The 23,608-nt window shown below is 34.6% G+C and overlaps 1 protein-coding gene across 9 annotated transcripts in view; it reads right to left on the reverse strand.

The window, feature by feature from the left end:
• The window catches only part of MAPK10 (mitogen-activated protein kinase 10), a 317,221-nt gene that overhangs the window by 144,600 nt on the left and 149,013 nt on the right, over positions 1-23,608 (reverse strand). For 7 of the 9 annotated variants that reach the window (XM_032400729.1, XM_032400731.1, XM_032400730.1 and 4 more), the window contains 2 exons: positions 22,265-22,336; positions 4,453-4,622 (listed from right to left, as the gene is read on the reverse strand). In XM_032400729.1, coding sequence (XP_032256620.1) covers positions 4,453-4,622; positions 22,265-22,336 — 242 coding nt within the window. Of the gene's footprint in view, positions 1-4,452; positions 4,623-22,237; positions 22,337-23,608 lie in introns of all 9 variants that reach the window. The other 2 variants (XM_032400738.1, XM_032400737.1) reach the window with 2 other exon arrangements.

Raw genomic sequence — 23,608 nt, forward strand, 5'->3', positions numbered from 1 at the left:
ACCCAAAACCATAAGATACCTAGGAATAAATCTAACCAAAGAGGCAAAGAATCTGTACTCAGAAAACTATAAAATACTCATGAAAGAAATTGAGGAAGACACAAAGAAATGGAAAAACGTTCTATGCTCATGGATTGGAAGAACAAATATCGTGAAGATGTCAATGCTACCTAGAGCAATCTACACATTTGATGCAATCCCTATCAAAATACCACCCACTTTTTTCAAAGAAATGGAACAAATAATCCTAAAATTTGTATGGAACCAGAAAAGACCCCAAATAGCCAGAGGAATGTTGAACAAGAAAAGCAAAGCTGGTGGCATCACAATTCCAGACTTCAAGCTCTATTACAAAGCTGTCATCATCAAGACAGTATGGTACTGGCACAAAGACAGACACATAGATCAATGGAACAGAATACAGAGCCCAGAAATGGACCCTCAACTGTATGGTCAACTAATCTTCGACAAAGCAGGAAACAATGTCCAATGGAAAAAAGACAGTCTCTTCAACAAATGGTGTTGGGAAAATTGGACAGCCACATGCAGAAGAATGAAACTGGACCATTTCCTTACACCACACAAAAATAGACTCAAAATGGTTGAAAGACCTAAATGTGAGACAGGAGTCCATCAAAATCCTAAAAGAGAACACAGGCAGCAACCTCTTCGACCTCAGTCGCAGCAACTTCTTCCTAGAAACATCGCCAAAGGCAAGGGAAGCAAGGGCAAAATGAACTATTGGGACTTCATCAAGATAAAAAGCTTTTGCACAGCAAAAGAAACAGTCAACAAAACCAAAAGACAACCGACAGAATGGGAGAAGATATTTGCAAATGACATGTCAGATAAAGGGCTAGTATCCAAAATCTATAAAGAACTTATCAAACTCAACACCCAAAGAACAAATGATCCAATCAAGAAATGGGCAGAAGACATGAACAGACGTTTTTCCAAAGAAGACATCCAAATGGCCAACAGACACATGAAAAAGTGCTCAACATTGCTCGGCATCAGGGAAATCCAAATCAAAACCTCAATGAGATACCACCTCACACCAGTCAGAATGGCTAAAATTAACAAGTCAGGAAATGACAGATGTTGGCAGGGATGTGGAGAAAGGGGAACCCTCCTACACTGTTGGGAATGCAAGCTGGTGCAGCCACTATGGAAAACAGTATGGAGGTTCCTCAAAAAGTCGAAAATAGAGCTATCATACGACCCAGCAATTGCACTACTGGGTATTTACCCCAAAGATACAAATGTAGGAACCAAAGGGGTACGTACACCCCGATGTTTATAGCAGCAATGTCCACCAATAGCCAAGCTGTGGAAATAGCCCAGATGTCCATCGACAGATGAATGGATAAAGAAGATGTGGTATACATATACAATGGAATATTATGCAGCCATCAAAGGGAATGAAATCTTGCCATTTGCAACAATGTGGATGGAACTGGAGGGTATTATGCTGAGTGAAATAAGCCAAACAGAGAAAGACATGTATCACATGACCTCACTGATATGAGGAATTCCTAATCTCAGGAAACAAACTGAGGGTTGCTGGAGTGGAGGGGGATGGGAGGGATGGGGTGGCTGGGTGATGGACATTGGGGAGGGTATGTGCTATGGTGAGCACTGTGAATTGTGCAAGACTGTTGAATCACAGAACTGCACCTCTGAAACAAATAATACATTATATGTTAAAAAAAAAGAAGAAGAAAATAGCAGGAGGGGAAGAATGAAGGGGGGGAAATCGGAGGGGGAGATGAACCATGAGAGACTATGGACTCTGAGAAACAAACTGAGGGTTCTAGGGGGGTGGGGGGATGGGTTAGCCTGGTGATGGGTATTAAAGAGGGCACGTTCTGCATGGAGCACTGGGTGTTATACGCAAACAATGAATCATGGAACACTACATCAAAAACTAATGATGTAATGTACGGTGATTAACATAACATAATAACAAAAAAAACGATGTAATGTGTGGTAATTAACATAACATAATAAAGTTTTTTAAAAAACAGTTATCAAAATGAAGTGAACCTTTAAAATTTATATCCACACAAAAACCTGTACATGGATATTGAAAGCATCAAGATATTTATTTATAATTACTAAAACCTGGAATGAACCAAAATGTCCTAAAGTAGGTGAATGGATAAACTGTGGCATTACTAGACAATGAAATATTCAGTGATAAAAAGTAATGAGCTATCAATCTATGAAAAGACGTGCAAGAACCTGAAGTGCATATTACTAAGTGAAAAAAGCCAACTAAAAAGGCTACATTATATTCCAACAATATAGCATACTGGAAAAGGCAAATCTATGGAAACAATAATGGGGCACCTGGGTGGCTCAGTCAGTTAAGTGTCTGCCTTGAGCTTGGGTCATGATCTCCACATCCTGGAATGGAGTCCTGCCTCAGGCTCCCTGGTGAGCAGGAAGTCTGCTTCTCCCTCTCCCTCTGCTCCTCCCCACTGCTCTTGTTCTCTCTCCCCACCCCCTCTCATAAATAAATAAATAAATAAATAAATAAATAAATAAATAAATAAATGTAATCTTTAAAATCTATGGAAACAGTAAAAAGATCAATGGTTGCCAGAATTTGGGAGTAAGAGGAGGGATGAACATGTGGAGTATAGAGGATTTTTAGGGCAGTGGAAATACTCTGTATGATACTATAATAATGGATACATATCATCTTAACATTTGTCTAAACCCACAGAAAGTACAACACCAAGAATAAATCGTAAGGTAAACTCTGGGCTTTGGTAATTATGATGTATCAATGTAGGTTCATCATTTATAATAAATGTACCACTTCTGTGGGGGATGTTGATGATGGGGGAGGCTATGCATGTGTGGAGGTAGGAGGAATATAGAGGAATACGGAAAATCTCTGTACCTTCCTCTCAATATTGCTGTGAACCATTTTGCTCTAAAAAAAACTCTTAGAAAAATAAAAAATGAAATGAACCAGATTTTAAACTTTTTTATGAAATATAAAATGAAAGTTTAAAAAAATAATGAGCACTACTACTACCACATTGCTATCATCAAAATTACATTGTATCAAATGAGTGAAAAAAAGTTGTAAATAAAATGTTTTTAAATAATGTTTATTTCACCTTTAGCTCATCCTTTAAAAGTGTTCGTGTTTCTAAATGGACATTAGTAATGTAGCAGTAATTTATATAATAAATAAATATATTGAACTAAGTAAATATCTTCTATAAGTAAATATACATATTTATGGTGCATGTGCTAAATTTTCACTTATAGGTATGAATCATCAAGTTGAAAATTATTATGCTAATAAGTTCATACTAAATACATTTGGTGGTTACACTGCAAGTTAAAACTACATAAAATAAATGCTTATCAATTTGATATCATCACTTTTGCAAGAATTTTATGACAGGTAATCAGGTTTTGATTTGTCATCATTTCAAATTGCCACTCAAAAATGTCATAAAATAATGGTTACTAACGGAGCCCAGAATCTTTCCATTTTGGAAACATACAACAGACATTTTTAAATACCACTTTTTCTAATAGGTAACTGAATTTTAAATATTGATCTTTAAAAGTGACAGGAACATTTGAGATATCATTTATACTTCCTTAGAGTGCAGGGAATTCTATTTGCTTGTTATCTTAACACATATCCCCTCATTTCTTGCTGTGAAAACATCCAAATACAATTTCTAAATGTATTAGCAACAGCTAGAAAACCTCTGGTTTTGTTTCTCCATGGTTGTTGTGTAATGGACATTTTTGGTGAGTAGAAAGACTAGTCACCAGCAAAAGTTGTACATATTTTTAGTAAATGGGTAATGAATTACAAATAATGCTCAAAATTTTATTTTTCTTTGATAGAAAGTATTCTTCCCATCTCAAATCATTCTATTTATTTATGTTTGTGTGTGTGTTTGTGGCTAGTTGACATACACAGCATTATTCCTTTTAAAAATACAAGTGAAATAAGTCAGAGAAAGATAAATACCATATGATTCTACTCACATGTGGAATCTAAAAAGCAAAACAAAGAGACAAACAACCAAAAACCAGATTCTTAAATACAGAGAACAAACTGGTAGTTGTCAGAGGGGAGAGGTGGGTGGGGGGAATGGGTGAAATAGATAAAGGGGATTAAAAGTACAAACTTCCAGTTATAAAATAAAGAAGTCACAGAGATGAAAAGTACAACATAGGAAATAGGGTGAATAGATTGTAGTAACAATGTATGTAGTACATTGTATGTAGTAACAATTGGTGACGGATGGTAACTACACTTATCACGGTGAGCAGAGTAATGTACAGAATTGTTGAATATGTTGTAGACCTGAAACTAATAAAACACTGTATGCTAATTATACTTCAATAAATAAATAAATATATATATATATATATATATATATATATATATATATATATTCCACTTACCAAACTATTCCCTGAGCCCCAGAGCCAATAGGCTTCAAATTCTGGTAGCGCTTGAGAACTGTGAAGGTTGAGTCTCCGACTTCCACACTATAGAATTGGTTGTCAACTTTGCTTTTGCTCATGTTGTAATGTTTGGCAATATATGACACATCCACTTGTTTATCGAATCCCTGCAAAAAGAACAACAAAAACATGAGAAAGCGAACAACCAGAATGATAGCAAGATATAGAAAAGCCTGTTCTTTTAATGATTACTAATTCATAGTCATCTATCATCATTATATAAATGTATTTCATATAAAAAAGTATGTATTAATCCATGTAAGATAATCTAGAGTAAAAGAACTCAGAAAAATACAGAGAAAAATTTGTTTTCAGTATTAAAACTATTAATAATAAAATAATCTTACATTAGATCTACATAATCTTTTCTGAAATGTTTCATTAAAACCATTTAATTATTTATGAAGCAAATATCTACCAAACATACTGGACCCATTGACTATGCTAGAAACTTCAGAGGTGATTCCTGATCATCCATTATAACAGCCAAATGAGAAAGGATAAGAGATTTTATTTATATCCCTTTCTCAGAAAGAAATGAGATACAAAATAATGTGTAGTTTTAATTTTTAATTAGGTAAATTTGAATTAAATAGTGTTGACTTCATTTGTTCTCAATAATACCAAAAATGGTAGTATCTTACATTAAACATTGAACAATTTTAGCCCAAATTAATATTATTCTAAAATGCCACATGACATCTTTTCATTCTTTGCAAGCTTAGATTTAAATATCTTGATTGTGTATCTTTTATATTTAAGAGAAGTTCTTCTACCTATTATATTTAGCAATTGAAGAATCTGTCCTTAAAATTTTGAATCATGATTTATGAATATATGTAATGTAAATATCCATTATCCATGATTATACACACAAATAAACTTATATCGCATTTTGTGACATTAAATAGTTTCAACTCTCTAGCTAGAAAGGACCTTATAGAATATTGTCTAGCCTGTTTCTTGTGGCACACCCTGGTGGATGCCTACCCAATAGTCATTCCCTCTCCTTTTTGCTAATTTTGCTCAGGTTTTGAGCATTCTCATGTTCTGTGGGTTCATTCCCAATCCCAAAAATTGAAAATGGAATAGTCTAAATCAATGGTTCTCTTTAGAAGTGGCACTAACTCTTCCTAGACATCTGGGAGATTTGTGGGCATGTTTTGGTATACCATATGGTAGGAGATGTGGCTTGTATTTAGTTGGCTTATCAAACAATGCTGGTTGTCCTGCAATGAGTGGGACATTCATGAATAATTTCTTACACAATGAATAATTTCTTACATAACTCACGACTTTTGAGTTATGCCAAAGCTTTAATTAGTAAACAAAAGAAAACAAAAACCCTGCCTTTAGTGTTCTGAGTCCAGAATCTAAACTAAAGGATCTTTGTATGGTTTTAATACACATTGACTTCTGAAAATCTGATTCTCACATAATTTGAAAGAAGATTTAGACCTCCTTTGGCTCTGAACCTCTGGTTGGTCATAAAACCACTGTCCTTAGAAATTTTTGGCATTTCATTTCTAAATAATAATAATTAAAAAAAAAAAACTGAAATAGAAGTACAAACTAATTTGTCCCTACATGCTCTTGGAAAGGGAACCAGGCAGCACCAAGTAATACAAACAAGGAGAGTATAGTGGGTACTATATGGATGTGAGTGGCAAAACCTATGAATCTAGTGCAAGGACCTTATGACAGACTTAAAGCAGAATGCACATGACCGGCACCAGCCTATGACTAGAAGACTTATGGTGGCAGCAATCCAGTACAAATATACACAGACCTCAAAGAACAGAATGGACTAAAGATGAGGAATATAGGTTGTTTGGACAGAAGACTGAAAATTCAGGTAATTTATGAGTACAATAAGGAGAGGTCTGAAATCCAGGAGATAGTCAGAAAGCATGGAACAGGAAATTAAACAAGATTATCAAAAAACAGGATTGGGGTGCCTGGATGGCACAGTCGGTTGAGCATTGGATTCTTGGTTTCTGCTGAGGTCGTGATCTCAGGGTAGAGAGATTGAGCCCCACCTAGGGCTCCAAGCTCAATGGAGTCCATTTCAGACTCCCTCGGCCCTTCCCCCACCATGCACATGCTCTCTTTCTCTCTCTCAAAATAAAATATATGATCTTAAAAAACAAACAAACAAACAAACAAAAACACAAAAAAACAGGGCATTGTAAATCTATTCGGGGAGACTATAACAGGATTTAGAATTTAAACAATGAGTGTGGACTACAGCAGAAACAAGAACATTAGTATTTAAACAATCCTTGATTTCAAGCACAGAATCAGGAACTTCTCTCCACGCCACAGTCCATTTCTACTCTAGGTTTTTTTGGTGTATCAGCAGACTAACCTTATTAAAAAGTCCTTTTTTTTTTCTTCCTAACTTTGAAAGGTAAAAAAGTAACTGAAAAATTTAATAAATATAAAAACAACAAACAAACAAAAGTAACTGGAGCTAGACTACCAATGAATTCATTGCCAAGGTTAATTTGGTATGGATGAAGTGCCTGACTTCATTTGCCGTGTTCTAATCCTTTTTTACATCCCTTAATGTTCTCATTTCTGACCACCCACAAAATTCTTAGCACACACTAGCTTAATCAAACCTACATAATCCACTTCTCGTTCCCCCACTTATTCTCTTCACCTCTGAAATGCCACCTGTTCCAACTGCATATACATACCAAGTATATGTGATATTTTATGTTCCAGACCCCTGACTTCATGCTGTATCTTGGTACCACCCTACTCCTTCAGACTTGCCTGTGGCTTTTCTAGCTGTGGTCTCAGTCTTCATATTATACTTGAATCTACTAGGCTGGCCCTCCTCTTCCAACATTTTAATGTATATTCAGAGAAATCAAGGGAATTTAACAATTCACGCAACCTCTTTTTCAGACTAACCCTAAGAGATATTCTACTCAACATTTACAATCATTTAATCTAACAAATACTGATAATATACATATTATGTGCCAGATGCTGGGTTTGGCACTGGAGATACAACAAAAAGATAAGGTCTCTGTCTAGATGGGGGCAGTCAAGTAAACAAGTAGTTAAAATATGGATGATATATTCTATAGTAGAATAAAGAAAAGGTGCTGGAAGCAAAAAAGAATAGCAACTAATTGCTTACATTCATTCATTTTAAATTAATTCATTTACTATGTATAAAACAACTACTAGATGCCAACCGACAGGTATAAAATTGGTAATGTTTGAGAGGAGGCTTGATCAGTGTTTTCTCTGGCTAACAGTATCCCTGGACCTCCCCTCTAACTGGTTCTCGAGTGTAAATGTACACCTGGAGCACCTGAGGAGTTTGACAAAAGGCAAATCATTATCACACCACCCTGGAGATTAGGATTTAGGCCATCATCATAGGTCCTGATGATCTGAAGATTACTAGGCAATCCAGGTAATTCTGACTTGAGGATTTGAGAATCTGACTTTGAGAAACTTTGAGAAAGCATTAAAGCAGTCATTCTCATGGTGTGCTTCCTGGAGCATCAGCATCAGCATCACCAGGAAACCTGTTAGAAATGCAGATGCTCACTCCCATCCCATACCTATTGAATCAGGAACTCTGTGGGCAAGGACAACAATCTGTTTCAATAAGCCCTCTAAGTATGCTGATGCGTGTTGAGAACCGTACCCTAGAGGGGAAGGATCACCTGAAGACTGTGAAATGGAACTTACACCTCTGCCTGACATATTTGAAAAGTAAAATGATTATTTCTGCAAATACATCAGGAACACATTTTGTGTCTTTATGGATTGCCAAATTCCATTGGTCATGGCACACCCAAAGTGGAAACCAGAGTCCTAGTTAGGATAAGGATTACCCCTCACCTCAGATTCAAGTATTTGAAAGAGCCCCACTGCCCCAGACTCAAGGACTTACAAAGTCTCGGTATTGAGACAGGTTAACAGTTGGCCAAGTGCTTTAATGGAGTAAGTGTATCAATGCATCTCAGCAATTGTGCACACTGCTGAGCAGTGCCCAGTAATTTTTGTCAGTGCATATCTATAACAGAACTTTTCATACAATTGGGGGGGAAGCTATATATATGGACTTGGTAGTTTGATAGAAATGGTTAAAACAATCATGGAGTTTATACCAGCAGGAAACTTTCAGTAAGAGGAGAATTCCCAGTCAAAAAGTAACAAATAAAAAAACTATTCAAATAAAATATCTAATGACTTGACACATTTTCTAAAATAAAAATTACTTAGTGATCTTTTATCTCCATTTTAAAGCATATAATTTCTCACAATAACATTGAAATTATCATTATAAAGTTTGCAAATTCACACATACATACACACACACACACACACACACACACAAATTTCTCTTCAAGTATCCTCTTTATACCTAGCTTTGAATAAAACTTTATGTAAAATCTAAAAGTTAGAAAACACATCCTTGATAGTACCTCACATAATTGGGAAAAGGCTATTTTATTTTATTTTTTTTTTACTTATTTATTTTTGAGAGAGAGAGAGAGGGAGAGAGCATGAGTGGGGCGGGGAGAGGCAGAGGGAGAGGGAGAGAGAGAATTCCAAGCAGTATCCACGCCTAGCGTGGAGCCCGATGTGGGGCTTGATCTTATGACCCTGAGATCATGACCTGAGGCAAAATCAAGAGCTGGATGCTTAACTGACTGAGCCACCCAGGTGCCCCATGGGAAAAGGCTATTTTAATCATTAAACAGTAAGACACAGAGAAAATAGCACTGGAAATTTTCTTGGATTGATGTTGTAACCAAAAATTTGATAGCAAATATGTTGTGTTGAAAAGCTTCCCCCAGATCTCATCTGTGCCCCAAGCTTACAAATCCAAACTGAATTTCAAAAAGCTCAAGACATATTTAATATAGCATATTTTATCCTCAATTTCCATGTAGTCTACCTTGTTATGATTATAAAGTTCAAATATAAACTTTTCCCTATAAAATGTTCCTATGAAAGTATGCCATTAAGTATACGATAAAAAAGGGCACCTGGGTGGCTCAGTCATTAAGCGTCTGCCTTCGGCTCAAGTCATAATCCCAGGGTCCTGGGATCGAGCCCCACATCGGGCTCCTTGCTCCGCGGGAAGCCTGCTTCTCCCTCTCCCACTCCCCCTGCTTGTGTTCCCTCTCTCCCTGTGTCTCTCTCTGTCAAATAAATAAATAAAATCTTTAAAAAAAAAAAAGTATACTATAAAAAAATTATCAATGCTAAAAAGATTTTTCTCCAGTTATATGTTTTAGCATATTTTTAGTTTAGGTCACAGAATTGATGAGCTGAACCCAAAAAGGGAAGAACCAAACTTTCACATTGGGAGGGCATGACTGGCCAATAGAGTGAGGTAGAGATTCTGAAGTGTTAAAATGGATCAGAACTACCTGAGGAGCTCGTAAAAAAATAGATTGCTGAGCCCCACTGAAAAGTTTCTGATTCAACAGGACTAGGGTAAGGCCAAGAGTTCATATTTCTAACAAGTTCTACACTTAGAGAACCATTATTTTAGAAAATAGTAGATGTAAGAGACAGGAGACATCACCATTTAAAGAGAGCTAGTTGGAGAGGCAAAAACTGGAAACAGTGCAAGTCAAAACAAGTAAACAAAAGATGTGGAATTGAGAATTTCACAGTGGCCCTCTTTGGTATCAGCACCTCATTAGCTGGCCCAGACGTCATATTCCCAGGGGAGTGTTTCCCCTCTCATAGATATAATATAGTATCCAACTAACGTTCTCTCAATTAGCTCATGAAAATAAACATTCCATCATCAATTTATATTGAATTTATACTAAAACCCAAAGGTATCCATAAATGCTCACCAAAATGGAAAGTCTCTTTCCAGAGAAGAAATTATGTTAATTATAAATAAGTAATATTATATTAAAAAATTATAAATCACCACAGTGGTAACTTATGAAAATCAATATGGTTCAAAATAATTATAAGTTTGTAACAGTCTATTCCATTATTGATTCACATTATTTTTTAAAATAACTCATTCCTCCACTGAATATTAATCTCGTGTTTAAATGAATCAATAATTATTTCTATGTGGATATAAGAGAATTTTTTTATGCAAAAATTCAAAACAAACCAATTTCCTCCCTGTCCCCCATCTGCCAAAAAGTTTTAAAGCTAAATTAAAAGAAGCCATTATTGCTGCTGGCAGCTTGGTAGACAGTTTGTTAGACAGGAAGTCTGAATATAATCTGTTCTGGGAAAAGACTTCATGTTCTGCAGACCGGTAAGAAAGGGCTTTGTGTGATGAGTCCCCATCACCAGTTAGCTGCTAGCCTATAGCTATGGAATTTCGAGAAGAAAAACATCCTACATTATTGATCTTATCCTGTAGGTGTCCAAAACCTTGATTGCATTATTCTCAAATTTAATAAGCTATACGCCACAAGTACTCCCTCTCCATTTTCATTTGTGCATGACTGTCCTATGTTACTGCTAGTTAGTCCCTGAGCAGGAGACATTAAGGTTTAGAAATTTTTAGAGGTTAAGCTTCCTTAGTTACTCTTGAATGAAATAGCTGAAAATAGCACCAAGCCTGGATTAGTTCTGTACTTAACAGCTGTAAAACCTTGAGCAAGTCATTTTATTCTTTCATTCATTATTTATATTCTGATTTGTGCAGAACACCATCAAAGATACGGGAACAATAAAACCATTAAATCCAGGTTTAGGAACAGATCTCAAATAAAGCAGGCTGGGAGATGACAGTTTTACCAGAAGGCTTAAGTTATGAATATCTATTGCCTTGAGCACAAAACAGTGTCATTCTTCCAAGATGAAAGAAAAAAATAATGACAACAACAACAAAACACAATGAGTGGCAAGTTTTGATACATTAATCTCATAGAATATATCATACCAGTTCACAGGAAAGATAAAATTTCTCTAGCACTTAACTTCAGGAAGAATATATTCAATAGTTCTTTATATAATAAATCTGGGAATCAAACATCAGGCAGTAGGTATAATATTTTTAATCAAAGACATAAAAATATATTTCATATGATTTATATGACATCAGCTCTCAATAATTCAAGGGGAAAAAGAAAGGTGAAGCAGTCTTAATTGTTTACTTACTAAAGGTGAACTTTGTATTCTGTTAAATACTGTATTTAACACTGACTACAGGTGAGGAAAGTGGCATACAGAGCTGTTAACTGGCTCACAGTCTTGGAACCATTAATTAGTGATGTCAATTAATATAAATTGAAGTTTATTCAACTCCAAAACATGTGCTTTTTTTTTTTTTACTAAACCATTCACTAGGTCAGCTAAAGTCATTTAGAACAATAATATGGTTTTCTTACGATAAGGTGAGCTATAGGAATAGGGCTTAGAAAAAGCAAGAGAAATGAATTAATAGAATCCCCTTCTCTTACATTTATCAACTGACACAGCCCAGAGTTTGAACTTAACTGAACATTACGTAATTCAGGGTTGAAGTAGACAGTGTTGGTGAGGGAAAGCTGGACTTTCAGAACAGTCTAGAAATTCAAAGGGTCTGATTTCATTCATTTGTTAAATATATACTGATCACCTACTGTATGCCAGGCACTATTGAAGATGCTATGGATATAACATTGATCTATCTCAATAGGATAGCCAAGATAAATTCGCTACAAAATGCATCTCCAGAAAATAAACTGGTCAATCTGTTGGATATTATTTTAGTATTGTCATTTGGATACTGAAAAGTATCTGCCAAAAGTGATGATTGTGCTTTTGGCACAAATGATATTGAGCTATTCATTCTCATAGTTATGACCAGCATATTGATTTGCTTCATGATGCTACTCCAAGACTGTCATAGAAAGTCAGCAGAAACCATGCCTCCTATTCCATTTGTTATGGCAAAAAGGCATATGTTCAACCCATTTTAAATCTGACTCAAATTATTTACATGTGAGTTTTAAAGGAGGAGATTTAAGACAACAATACTTAAGGATATTTAGGACTCAATTTTGTTCTGTCAAGAGCATATTTTCTCCATTCTGTTTCTTAAAGCATTACTCCCTAAGGAGGATTACGTCCTGAAATGTATATGACTTTTATATTGGTTGCCCAGAGGTGGATACTCTGTGGAATCAATGGCTTCTAACAAATCAATAATGAAGTAAAACTTTAAGACTTAAATTATGTTTAACCATTATTTTCAATGACGTGAGAAAGCACATAGCAGTAATCAATAAATAGAGCCGGCCTGGCTTCTGCCTCCTGTTACTTCCATGCGAAGGAAGAAAACCAGTGCTGCTTCAATGCCTACTAGGCACCAAGCTAGTATTAGGACCAGACACTGTTCTGGGTTATCATAAATCATTTCACGTAAGACTTCATATTCTCATTTTGCAATTGAGAAATCCTAGACTGAGAACTTCAGTAAAGGGCAAAAATACAGCTTTTGTCTAAGAATCCTGACTGTAAGGTCTTGGTTAAGCTTTTTACAGTCTTACACTCAGTGTACTTATTTATGGAATTATAGCAATAATCTACTTCTTTTCATTAGTGAGAAGGTTAAATGAGAGAATCTATGTAAAGCTCTCAGTGTGGTATAAGCTTATAAAAAAAAAACCCTCAACAAAGTTTATTATTATTATTACTACTACTATAATTATTATTACTGAGAAGTTAGATGACATTTAAAGACACATAGCTAATTAGCAGTTTAAGAATGTTTTTAACAAAAAGCTGGCTTGAACTGTAGTGCCATCCCAAGACACTATGATATTGCTATACAGTTAATGTAGAACCAATGAGGTTCAGAATAGTCAGGTGATAAAATATTTTTCTATATTTTCGTTTGTGGCAAAAACCATATTTCATGAATATTCACGTACTCCACTACATTTCCCAGCCTTCCCCTGCGGTTCTGTTAGGGCCACGTGACGAGTTCTGGCCCATGAACCACAGTAGAAATGGCAGGTAGTTAGCTAAATGTAGGGGCTTTTGGGGAATGTGCCATCATAATCCATCTCTTTCCACACTCTGGTGTCTTAGTTGGCACAGCATAAGATGGCAGAAACCAAAATTCCTGAGTCACCCTCGCTAGCCTGTACTAGAGTTTGTATAAGAAGAAATAAACCTTTGCTCTGATAAGTCACTGAGACTTAAGGTCTATCTATTACTGCGGTATGTTTTTCATTCAACAAATATTGGTCTTACAATTGTGTCAGGCAATGTTCCAGGCACCAAGAATAGAAAGTTCCTGCCCTCAAAGAGCTTAATATTAAATTCTTCCTTATAGGATCAAACTTGGAATGCTGACTTCATTATCACAAGATCTAACCTACTAAACTAATAACACTGAAGTCTATATTTCTTATTTACCTATTTCCAGTTTGTCTACAATAAAGAAAAAAGATGTCTAAAACAGACAATAATAAGTGATATTATAGAATTAAGACAGGAAAAATTTTCCAGGTTAATAAATAATAGTTCATTTTTAAAGAAATTCTTTCTCAGGGTAGGAGTAAGAAGTTATATTCCCTCATGAGGAGAATAAAAAGTCATTTAGGAATCAAAATGTTTACAAGTTATCTAAATTTCACTGACTTATCAAAGATAGAGTTTATCAAATGATATATTTAAAAATGGACACTAGAACCCTGTTTTCATATATACAACAAAGAGCAGTATTCTTTTTTTCTTTTATCTTTTTTTAAAATTTAAATTCAATTAATTAACATATAATGTGTTATTTGTTTCAGGTGTATAGATAGGTCTGTGATTCATTAGTCTTATATAATACCCAGTACAATACCAGTTCTTAAATCAAATGATATTATGATTCTCTCATTGCACAATTACAAAGAGATCTAATCTAATCAGTACCTAAGTTTAGTAGTTCCGTGTTCTACAAAGTCTGGGTTTTCATCTCTTTGAATATGCACTTTTGTAACTGTCTTAACCTTTTTTGGAATGAGTTAGAGATGTATAGAATATATACAAACCAAATAAATATTCACATTTAGAGAAGATGAACAAAAGAAGAGTTGAATGACACATTCCAGATTAGAAGTGGTTTTAGAACTCATGATCTAAATTGACATTATTCTTCTTAACCTACTGAAAAATTCAGTCTTTGTTTATCATGCACCCCAACTTCAGATAATACCTGTACTGAAAAGCAAAATTATCACTTAATGCATTTTCCAAAATCTCACATAGAATTAAAATAGTGCATTTAAGGAATTAGTTGATTACTTAAGAACACTATATAGATCAAAATAGAATCCACACATTGATGCTTTTCTTGCAGAGCATGATTTACCATGCACTGAAAACCACAGATAATTCTGTGATATTTTATACCACAAATATTTTTAAAGATGTAGGTAATAACTTCATTTAATTTGATTAATACCTCAACCATAATTGAATTTATTGTACTAAGCTACATTTATATTTAGGTTAAGATCATTCAACAAGAAGTCAAGTTCAACCTTTTTTGTGCCTCAAGCAAACCAAACACATACCCACAATCAACCAATACAGGAAAGTTCATCATTATAGAACCAAATCTTAGGACCTTTATGTTTTTTTATTAATCTTTGTATCATAACTGAATCGATTCATTAACTGAAATATTTAATAAATCATTAGAAAAAAAACCTGCCCAAGGTATAAGACACAAATATAACATTAAATTTACTCTTTTGAAATTTGTTGTAGCCATTGTCACGTGTGGGCATATGGAGAAAAACTATTATCAAACATTATAAAACATTCATTCATAAAAATAGGGTAGTTAGTTATCCTGATAGTATAGCTATCTTAGTGATTTCTTTCATAACTCAAGATGTACCATGTTTTTACAGTAATGTTTGCTATGTCTTTAATAATTTACCCATGGACAGTCCATGCACTAAAGCATATATGTTGAGATTTTTTTTAAATGTATGCAAAATTGAATGCAATGTATAAAAGCAAGTATAGAAGAAAGTCAGAGTTGGGCTTCCTCGAATAACACACAGGAGACAAAACCCTTTAAAAGGAGAAACTAAGGTAAAAATTTTCTTTCCCTGTTACATGAAAAACTAAAATAATAAAGGAAAGGTTTATCAGTTAATATCTCAAAATCATAGCCATTCATTTACAAAATACCAAGAATTTCAAATATATCAATGCTTAATCTACTGATTCCCTTAAGCCATATTTATAGGAAGTCAGTGTCTAAGTTGGTATTTTGAGGTGGCAGAAAATCTCCCCCTAAAACTAAAATATACAAATAATGCCATTTATTTCACAGGCCACCAAAAATTGTTTTCAGTTTTCCTTTTAGATTACACAGGTTTTCCTTTGCCTTGCCCCATCAAAATATCTTTTCCTTTGTTGCTCTATTCCTCTAATGTTGGTATAAAATTCTTCTTTCCATCTAAGATGCCCATCCAATGAAGTGTAAAAATTTTAACGAGATAGTTTCATTGTCTTTGAAACAGAAACACCATAGACCCATCAAATGAGATAAAGTTGAGCAAATCAAGTTATTTTAAATTCAGTATACCTTAAAAACAAAGAACTGTTTTTTTAAAAACCATATAACCCTGGCATCAGGTTTAATGATATTTTTTCAAATGTCCTAGGTACTGTGATCTGAACATATCACTTTAAACTCCTAAAGATAGGTATTCTACAATTGTAGAATTTATTTATTTTCAGGTTTATAAAAAGCTCTAAAAAGTGAATGCAGCCCATAAAATATTTACTAACATCCTGAAATTTCTAAAGATCAAAAGAGGAAAACATCTGAACACTAAAAAATAATAAATCAGAAGTGATTGGGGATTCTTAAGTTTTCATCTATTTAGAACAGCCATCATCAGTGGCTAAGAAAATTATTACATGTATACACACAGTGCTTTTATTATCCAGACATTCGAGTGATAAAATAAAATTCAATTAACTAGTTAAGTCATCTATTAATAGTTTATGTCTATTTAAAAAAAACACTGTCTTAACTAGAAAAAAATTCAACATGCTTAGTCTTTGTTATCTTATCTAATAAGGTTTAAACCAAAAATAGTAAGAACTCAAAAGACACTGAAGAACAATTCGACAATAATAACTTCAAAATGAGACTATTTTTGTTATATCTTCAGTAATATTTTAGACTTTATATATCACAAACATCTGGAATTTATATAAAAGTGTTCTTTTTTCCTACTGGGGACCAAAAGATCTTAGGCTTCTTTGCATTTAATCATAGTATGTCGGTTCTTGTTATATTTAACTGCTACTCCCTTCCGTTAAAACACTGTACACCAATAGATTTCAGAAAGTTCATAACGGGACTAGGGAAAGACCTTCTAGTATAATAGTTGAGATTTCCAACTCCAGAATAAAACATAATTGTATTACACCTTCGATAATTAATAGTGTTGTGAAGGTTAAATGAGGTAAAATCTTAATAAAGTCTTCTTTGATAACTATTGGGGTTTGAGTTTTTTTCTGACTCACTGTTTAGCACATAGCTGTTGCAGAGGTCTTTAACTCAAAGAGGAATAGGTTTTCAAGATTATAAGCCCAGCCACTCTCTTTCGTGCTTTAGACTAGACAATGTGTTCTTTGAGAACAGTAACCATCTCATTCATCTTGTATCCCTAGTTTTTACAAGCTGCAGGTTTATATCATAGGTACTCAGTTAAGATGTATTGAATTCATAAATCGTGGAATTAATCAGTAATCAATCAGTCAATACATAGGTATCTCCTTACATAGAAAATTTAAGGAGGCAGAAAGAGTTTCTGTGTCATAGCCAAAAAGAACCCCAGTGGGTTCAGTCTCTTTGTTTCTAGTTCTACTGACATTTATAATTCTCAATTCATTAATTTGAGCCCTCTTTGGAAATCCGAAATTAAGAAATCATTTTAAATGATTCATAACCAACTCAAGCATCAGTAAACATAACCAACTCAAGCATCAGTAAACATTTAGAGAGGACAACAAATTATTAACGTTGAGATAAATGTTTGGTTAGCACTGATTTGTGATAGCAAAATAACCAAAATGTAATTAAATCTATTAATGTACACTTATAAAATGTTAAGATATTGAGAAATTGACTTGATTTTGAAAAGCAAGTAAACAAATTTCTACTCTGGAAGTGGTGTTTCTCTATTAAATTTTTATTTATCCTCTTTTATTCAAAAGGCATTTATTGTACATTTACAGAATTAAGGTAGATTTCTGGACTTGGAAATTCAAGATGAGGATACCCTGGTCCTGCTCCCAAGGTGGTCAGTCACCATGGAGAGAGGGGAAAAACATAAACCTGTACAACTAATGGTAATGTACATCAGGATGTGATAAATGCTGTAGATACCCATGGACATGCGTGCGGTTTCCAACACGCATTTCTGTGTGTATATATTCCTTGTTTAAAATCCTGACTCATCTGTTCAGTACAACAGAGTTCCAAAAATATCACTTTTTACAGATTTTTTTTTAATTTGGAAAAGTGAAATTAAACAGCTCTGTAATTCTCTGTTCAATTGAGAAAGGAAAGCTAAGAAGGCTTACCTGTTTCACAGGGGGGATCCAGAGTGTTTGCACTTTCAATTCCCTGTCAGTCTATATTTTTGTAAAGGATTCATACCAGTCCAAACTAAAGATTATTCTTTTATTGTCTAACATTACACAGATAAATTTCTCCCCAGAATATAATGAGAGACCTCTTGCTTGCAAAAGCTGCTTGTCGGAATATTAAAAAAAAAAATTTAATAGGAGTAGCTAAAAAATTCAATGACTCCCATGTTCTTCAAGTAATTCAACTAAAAAATAAAATCAACACTACTACAAATAATGTACATATTTCCTGTTTATAAAGAACTAGCTGGGCAAGTTTGTTCTCTATATTTTCTGTAACTTCTTATTGATAACAAATGAAAAAATTGGAAATATGACATAATATAAAAAGCCACAGATTAAGACTCAAGAGACCTGGAAACTGAATATACTTGATCACTTGTCTTTGTGCATTGTCTCTCTGGCAAGAAGTTGGGAGCAACCTAACCCTGCTGTGATCAGGGTAAACACCATAGCATACCAAGAACATGTGAGATGTCTCATGAAATAAGAAGCTTCCAAAAAACATAGTTTGAAAATGAACCCCAGTCGATAACTCTGCTCTAAAAATGAACACACTCTTTTCTCTAAATTGCTAGAGCAGTAAATCAGGCATAGAGCTACAGAAAAGAAAAATAAATAAATAAACATTATCAAATAAAAATTCTACAGGAAAAGTAAATAAAATGCTCTGAGTCATGACCAGCAACATTCTGCTTGCTATAATATTTTTAGATTTTTTTTAAACTTATAGAATATGCATGTATCTAGATACCAAAAGCTCATAGTAAGCAAAAAAAATTCAGAGTCATTAATAAAGTTCATGCTTCACTTCTCTTCATTCCTTTGCTTTCAAAGAAGTCTTGCTAGAAATAGACATTTTGCATCTGTACCCAAATGTTGGGAGCTAATTTAAAAAAAAAATAACTTCAACCTACAAAAAGACTCTGGATTAAAAAATATAGCATAAGTTTTAAGATCTTTTTTATTGATAATTTTTGAAGTTCAGATTTAATCTTGAGGTATGTAAAACATGAATTAGTTTTTTGTTTGGTTGTGGTTTGTTTTATAAGTGTTAGTGCCCATAGTAAGCAGATAGGCTCATGGCAGCTAATGAAATAGCACACAGTCACATCGCTTGCAAGTGGTAGGGCCCAGATATTCTACCCAGAAATTCAGTCCTGCTCCTTTCAACCAAAGCACAGTCACAGGTGCAACTGATTACCTAAACCAAATCTATATCATTCATTGATTCATTACGCAAATACTCAGTGATTGCCCACGCCCTGCCATGTGCAAAAGAGAGAAAATTCCAATAGTGTGCTGGGTAAATGCTCAACAACTGCAGGGAGGGAGGAGACTTATTGTAGTAATTGTTTATTTACATAATGTACATGCTCCTATAATAACAGACTTCCATCTACCAACCTTACATCACTGAACTTTGAGTTGGGGGGAGAGACACACAATCACTCTTGTGAGCCTGTGTGAGTTGGCTCCTGCCCATGTGAAAAATGCATTGTAGTAGAGAGAGAAGCAACATACTAGTCACATATATGGTATGTCAGCTACCAAAAAGTGTTACGGAGGGAAAAAAAAGCAAGGCTGGCAAGTTGGGTAGGCAGTGTAGGTAGGAAGGGGCAGTATTAAATAGGGCAGTCAAGAAAGATTCCCTAAAAAATTACATTTGAGCAAAGCCCTGACAGTGGTGGAGGAGTGGACCAAGAGGACAATAAAGGAAGAGCATTTCAGGGAGGGGGACCTCTAGGTGGCTACGTGGTAAAGGCTTGGGTATTTATTTTAAGAATTTTAGTTTTTACCATAAGTGAAATGGGAAGACATTGAAAGGTTTTTCTGTTTTGTTTTGGTTTTAGCCAAGGAGTGACATGATCTCACTTACACTTTTCAAAATATTACTCTCGTTGATGTTTGAGAGTAAACCATTTAGGAGTGAGCAAATGTGGAAACTCTGGTAATAATCCAGGCAAGAGGTAACAGTAGGTTGGATCAAAGTGGTAGTGGAGGGGCGCCTGGGTGGTTCAGTCGTTAAGCGTCTGCCTTCTGCTCAGGTCATGATCCCAGGGTCCTGGAATCGAGCCCCGCATCAGGCTCCCTGCTTGGCTTGGCGGGGAGCCTGCTTCTCCTTCTGCCTGATGCTCCCCCTGCTTGTGCTCTCTTGCTCTCTCTGTCAAATAAATAAAATATTTTAAAAAAACACACACACAAAGTGGTAGTGGAGAGAATGTTGGGAAGTGGTGAGATTTCAGATATATTTTGAATGGAGAGACAACAGTATTTGCTGACAAATTGAATGTGAAGTGTTGCCCAAAAGATGATTCCAAAGATTTTGTTCTAAGCAACTGGGAAAGGTGAATTTAGCATTTACTGAATTAGAACAGAGTATTTTGGAGGAAAGATCAGGAATTTGGTTTGGTGTATGCAGAGTTTGATATGCCTATTAGACATCTAAGCAGAGAGGTAGAACAAGTAGCTGGGGATGGTCTGGCTTGGGGAGAGATTTGGGTTGGAGATATAACTATGGAAGTAGTCAAGATACTGATAATACTTAAAACAGGGACTCAATTGGAGCACCAGAAGAATGAATATAAATTTATTTAAAATATATTCAGCTATTTAATAAACACATATTCCAGCACTGTTCTCATTGCTCTGCAAGTATTAACTCATTTAATTCTCATGACCCTAGAAGGTAGATACCATTATTTTCCTCTTTTTACAAATTTAGAAACTAATGCACAGAGAGGTTAAGTAACTTGCCAAAGGCACAAACAAGTATATGGCTAATAAGTGACAGACTTGGAGTTTCTAACAAAGCTGTCCAGATCCAGAATTATTTTTTTTTAAGATTTTATTTATTTATTTGACAGAGAGAGACACAGCGAGAGAGGGAACACAAGCAGGGGGAGTGGGAGAGGGAGAAGCAGGCTTCCTGCTGAGCAGGGAGCCCAACGCGGGGCTCAATCCCAGGACCCCGGGATCATGACCTGAGCGGAAGGCAGACGCTTAACGACTGAGCCACCCAGGTGCCCTTAGTTCCAGAATTCTTATTACAGAAGAGAAGTTATTTAAATGCCTGAGGCTTCCAGCACTATGACATTTAGAGGTCAGGGAACTGAGGCAGATCAGATCAGTAAATCCTACTCACAGCATGTAACACATTTTACTCTCCCTTGGAAATTCTACTTATGCTTAGAGAGAGTAGATTTACCAATGTTTGTTTCCCTTTATATTTTTTCACATTTTCTGTAACAAGCACATATTACTTCCAGAAACAGAAAAGAGTGTTTTAAAATAATAGAAGGTACAGAGTTGTTTTTTAAACCTTGTTTCAAAGGATGCATATCACTCCCTGTTTACAGCACAGCTCAATGAGAAAATAACAGTGAAAATCATTACAGAAAAGCTGAATTGCTTTTTGCTTGGAGCATGAATAAAGTTACTATAATTTATTATCCAAAGGATAATCCTGAGAGTGAAGGGGAGCACTATTAATTATACCATAACAACAGGCTGAAGTTAGGATTACCCTAAACATAACCTGTAGTAGGAATAAGCAGCCCAGCTAGCCTCTTTCTTAAGAATAGAATATGTATGAATATAGGAGAGCAGACTCTTATCTGGTCCATGCACACTACCTTCTTACTATGGTTCGTTGTAGGCTAAATATACCTTTGTTTGCTGTTATTGTTGTTCACCCTTTTACTAACTACCAGTTAGCACCGGGCATCAAAAAAACTGAGCACGCCTGGCATGGTACCATCTGTGGGTATTGGAGATCTGCTACAGAAGGCTCATCGGTCCTTATGATGAGAAACAATAATACGGACTTCAGCTATTTTGATGATTCAAGCCACATTTCAAGTATTAGGAAAGACATATTAATGGCATTAAGTATAAATAAAATCTAGTAAGAAATCACTTTACCCAGTGATTAATTTATAATCATTAAAAAGAATCATTTTCATTCCCATTCTAACTTAAGTGAACTGGGAAAGAAAAAACATTTAACTATCCATTTCTATTTACATTAACTTGATGTGGAACATATGCAAGCTGAAATGGCAAAATGGAAATACAAGGGAATATACTGTACCTTGTTTTACCTGTAAGGAACACACACCTGACAAAAGGCAATTTTCACATCCAAGGTTGGTTCACTGCAGTAGTACAATAAATGGAGGCTCATAAATACCTATAGAAAAAGGGGGGGCATGAATTTCCAAATCACCTAATTGTTCATTATTTAATAGTATAAGCTTTAATATAATTTGAATTAAACACAAGGTGTCATGCATAACATATATTCAGCATAATCTGTATCCTGACTAGTGACAGGTACTTTTCATAAATCATAAACACTAAATAATAAAATAAGGTAAAATGTCCTATTTTTATCATGATTAATACCACCACAATCATAAAGATTAGATATAAGGAATTGGATATACTTAATAAGTTAAAGTTTAGAACATCCTCTTATACAGGACTCTCAGTTCTAGGCATCTAACTTTAAAAATCTCAAACATATGCTCAACAGCATATACATAAGGATGTTTATCATAGAATAAGGGGACTTTTAAATAAACTGTAATGGATAATAGAATTATATACAGGACATGGAATAATTGAATTCAAACTTAAGGATCAGCATAGATAAATTTTTCAAACATGATGTTGAGTGGAGAAAAAGCAAGTTGCAAAGGGGTATGAAGGTCATTGTATTATTAACATAAAATTTTTACATAGACAAAATTATGTACATTGCTTTGTTATACAATCATAAAACCAGACTAAAAAAAAATGGGCACTCTGTTAACATCAATTTAATCTTGGTAGTTAAGTACAAAGATTTCAATTATATTATTTTCCATATGTTTGAAATATTTTATAATTTTGCAAAGGAGAGGATAAAATCAACAATTTTTAAAGGAGAGGATAAAATCATGTAATGGTGGTAATGCCAAATTAGGTATTGTGTTAATCTGAGTATGATGAAGCAGCATCAGAGAAAACCGACTGAAACATTTTTCAGTTCAGTTAGGCACAATTTACTGAATGTTTATTGTATGCAAGACACAATTCTGTGAGTTAATTTTAAAACCACAATTGACACAAGACTTCTGTTTCTGACAATATGAATGATTAGGTATCTTGAAAACCACTCTTAGTGTAAAACTCCTAGAAAAAATTAGATGAAATATACAAAATATATTTTTTAATGCATAACCAAACTGCTGAAAGAAAGAAAGGAAGGAAGGAAGAAAGGAAGAAAAGAAAGAAAGAAAGAAAGAAAGAAAGAAAGAAAGAAAGAAAGAAAGAAAGAAAAAGAAAGAAAGATAGAAAAAAGGAAGGAAGGAAGAAAGAAAGAGAAAGAAAGAAAGAAGGAAAGAAAAAAGGAACGAAGGAAGGAAGGAAGGAAGAAAGAAAGAAAGAAAGAAAGAAAGAAAGAAAGAAAGAAAGAAAG

Source organism: Phoca vitulina, unplaced genomic scaffold (genome assembly GCF_004348235.1).
Source record: "Phoca vitulina isolate PV1807 unplaced genomic scaffold, GSC_HSeal_1.0 scaffold3, whole genome shotgun sequence".
In the NCBI taxonomy this organism is placed as follows: domain Eukaryota; kingdom Metazoa; phylum Chordata; class Mammalia; order Carnivora; family Phocidae; genus Phoca; species Phoca vitulina.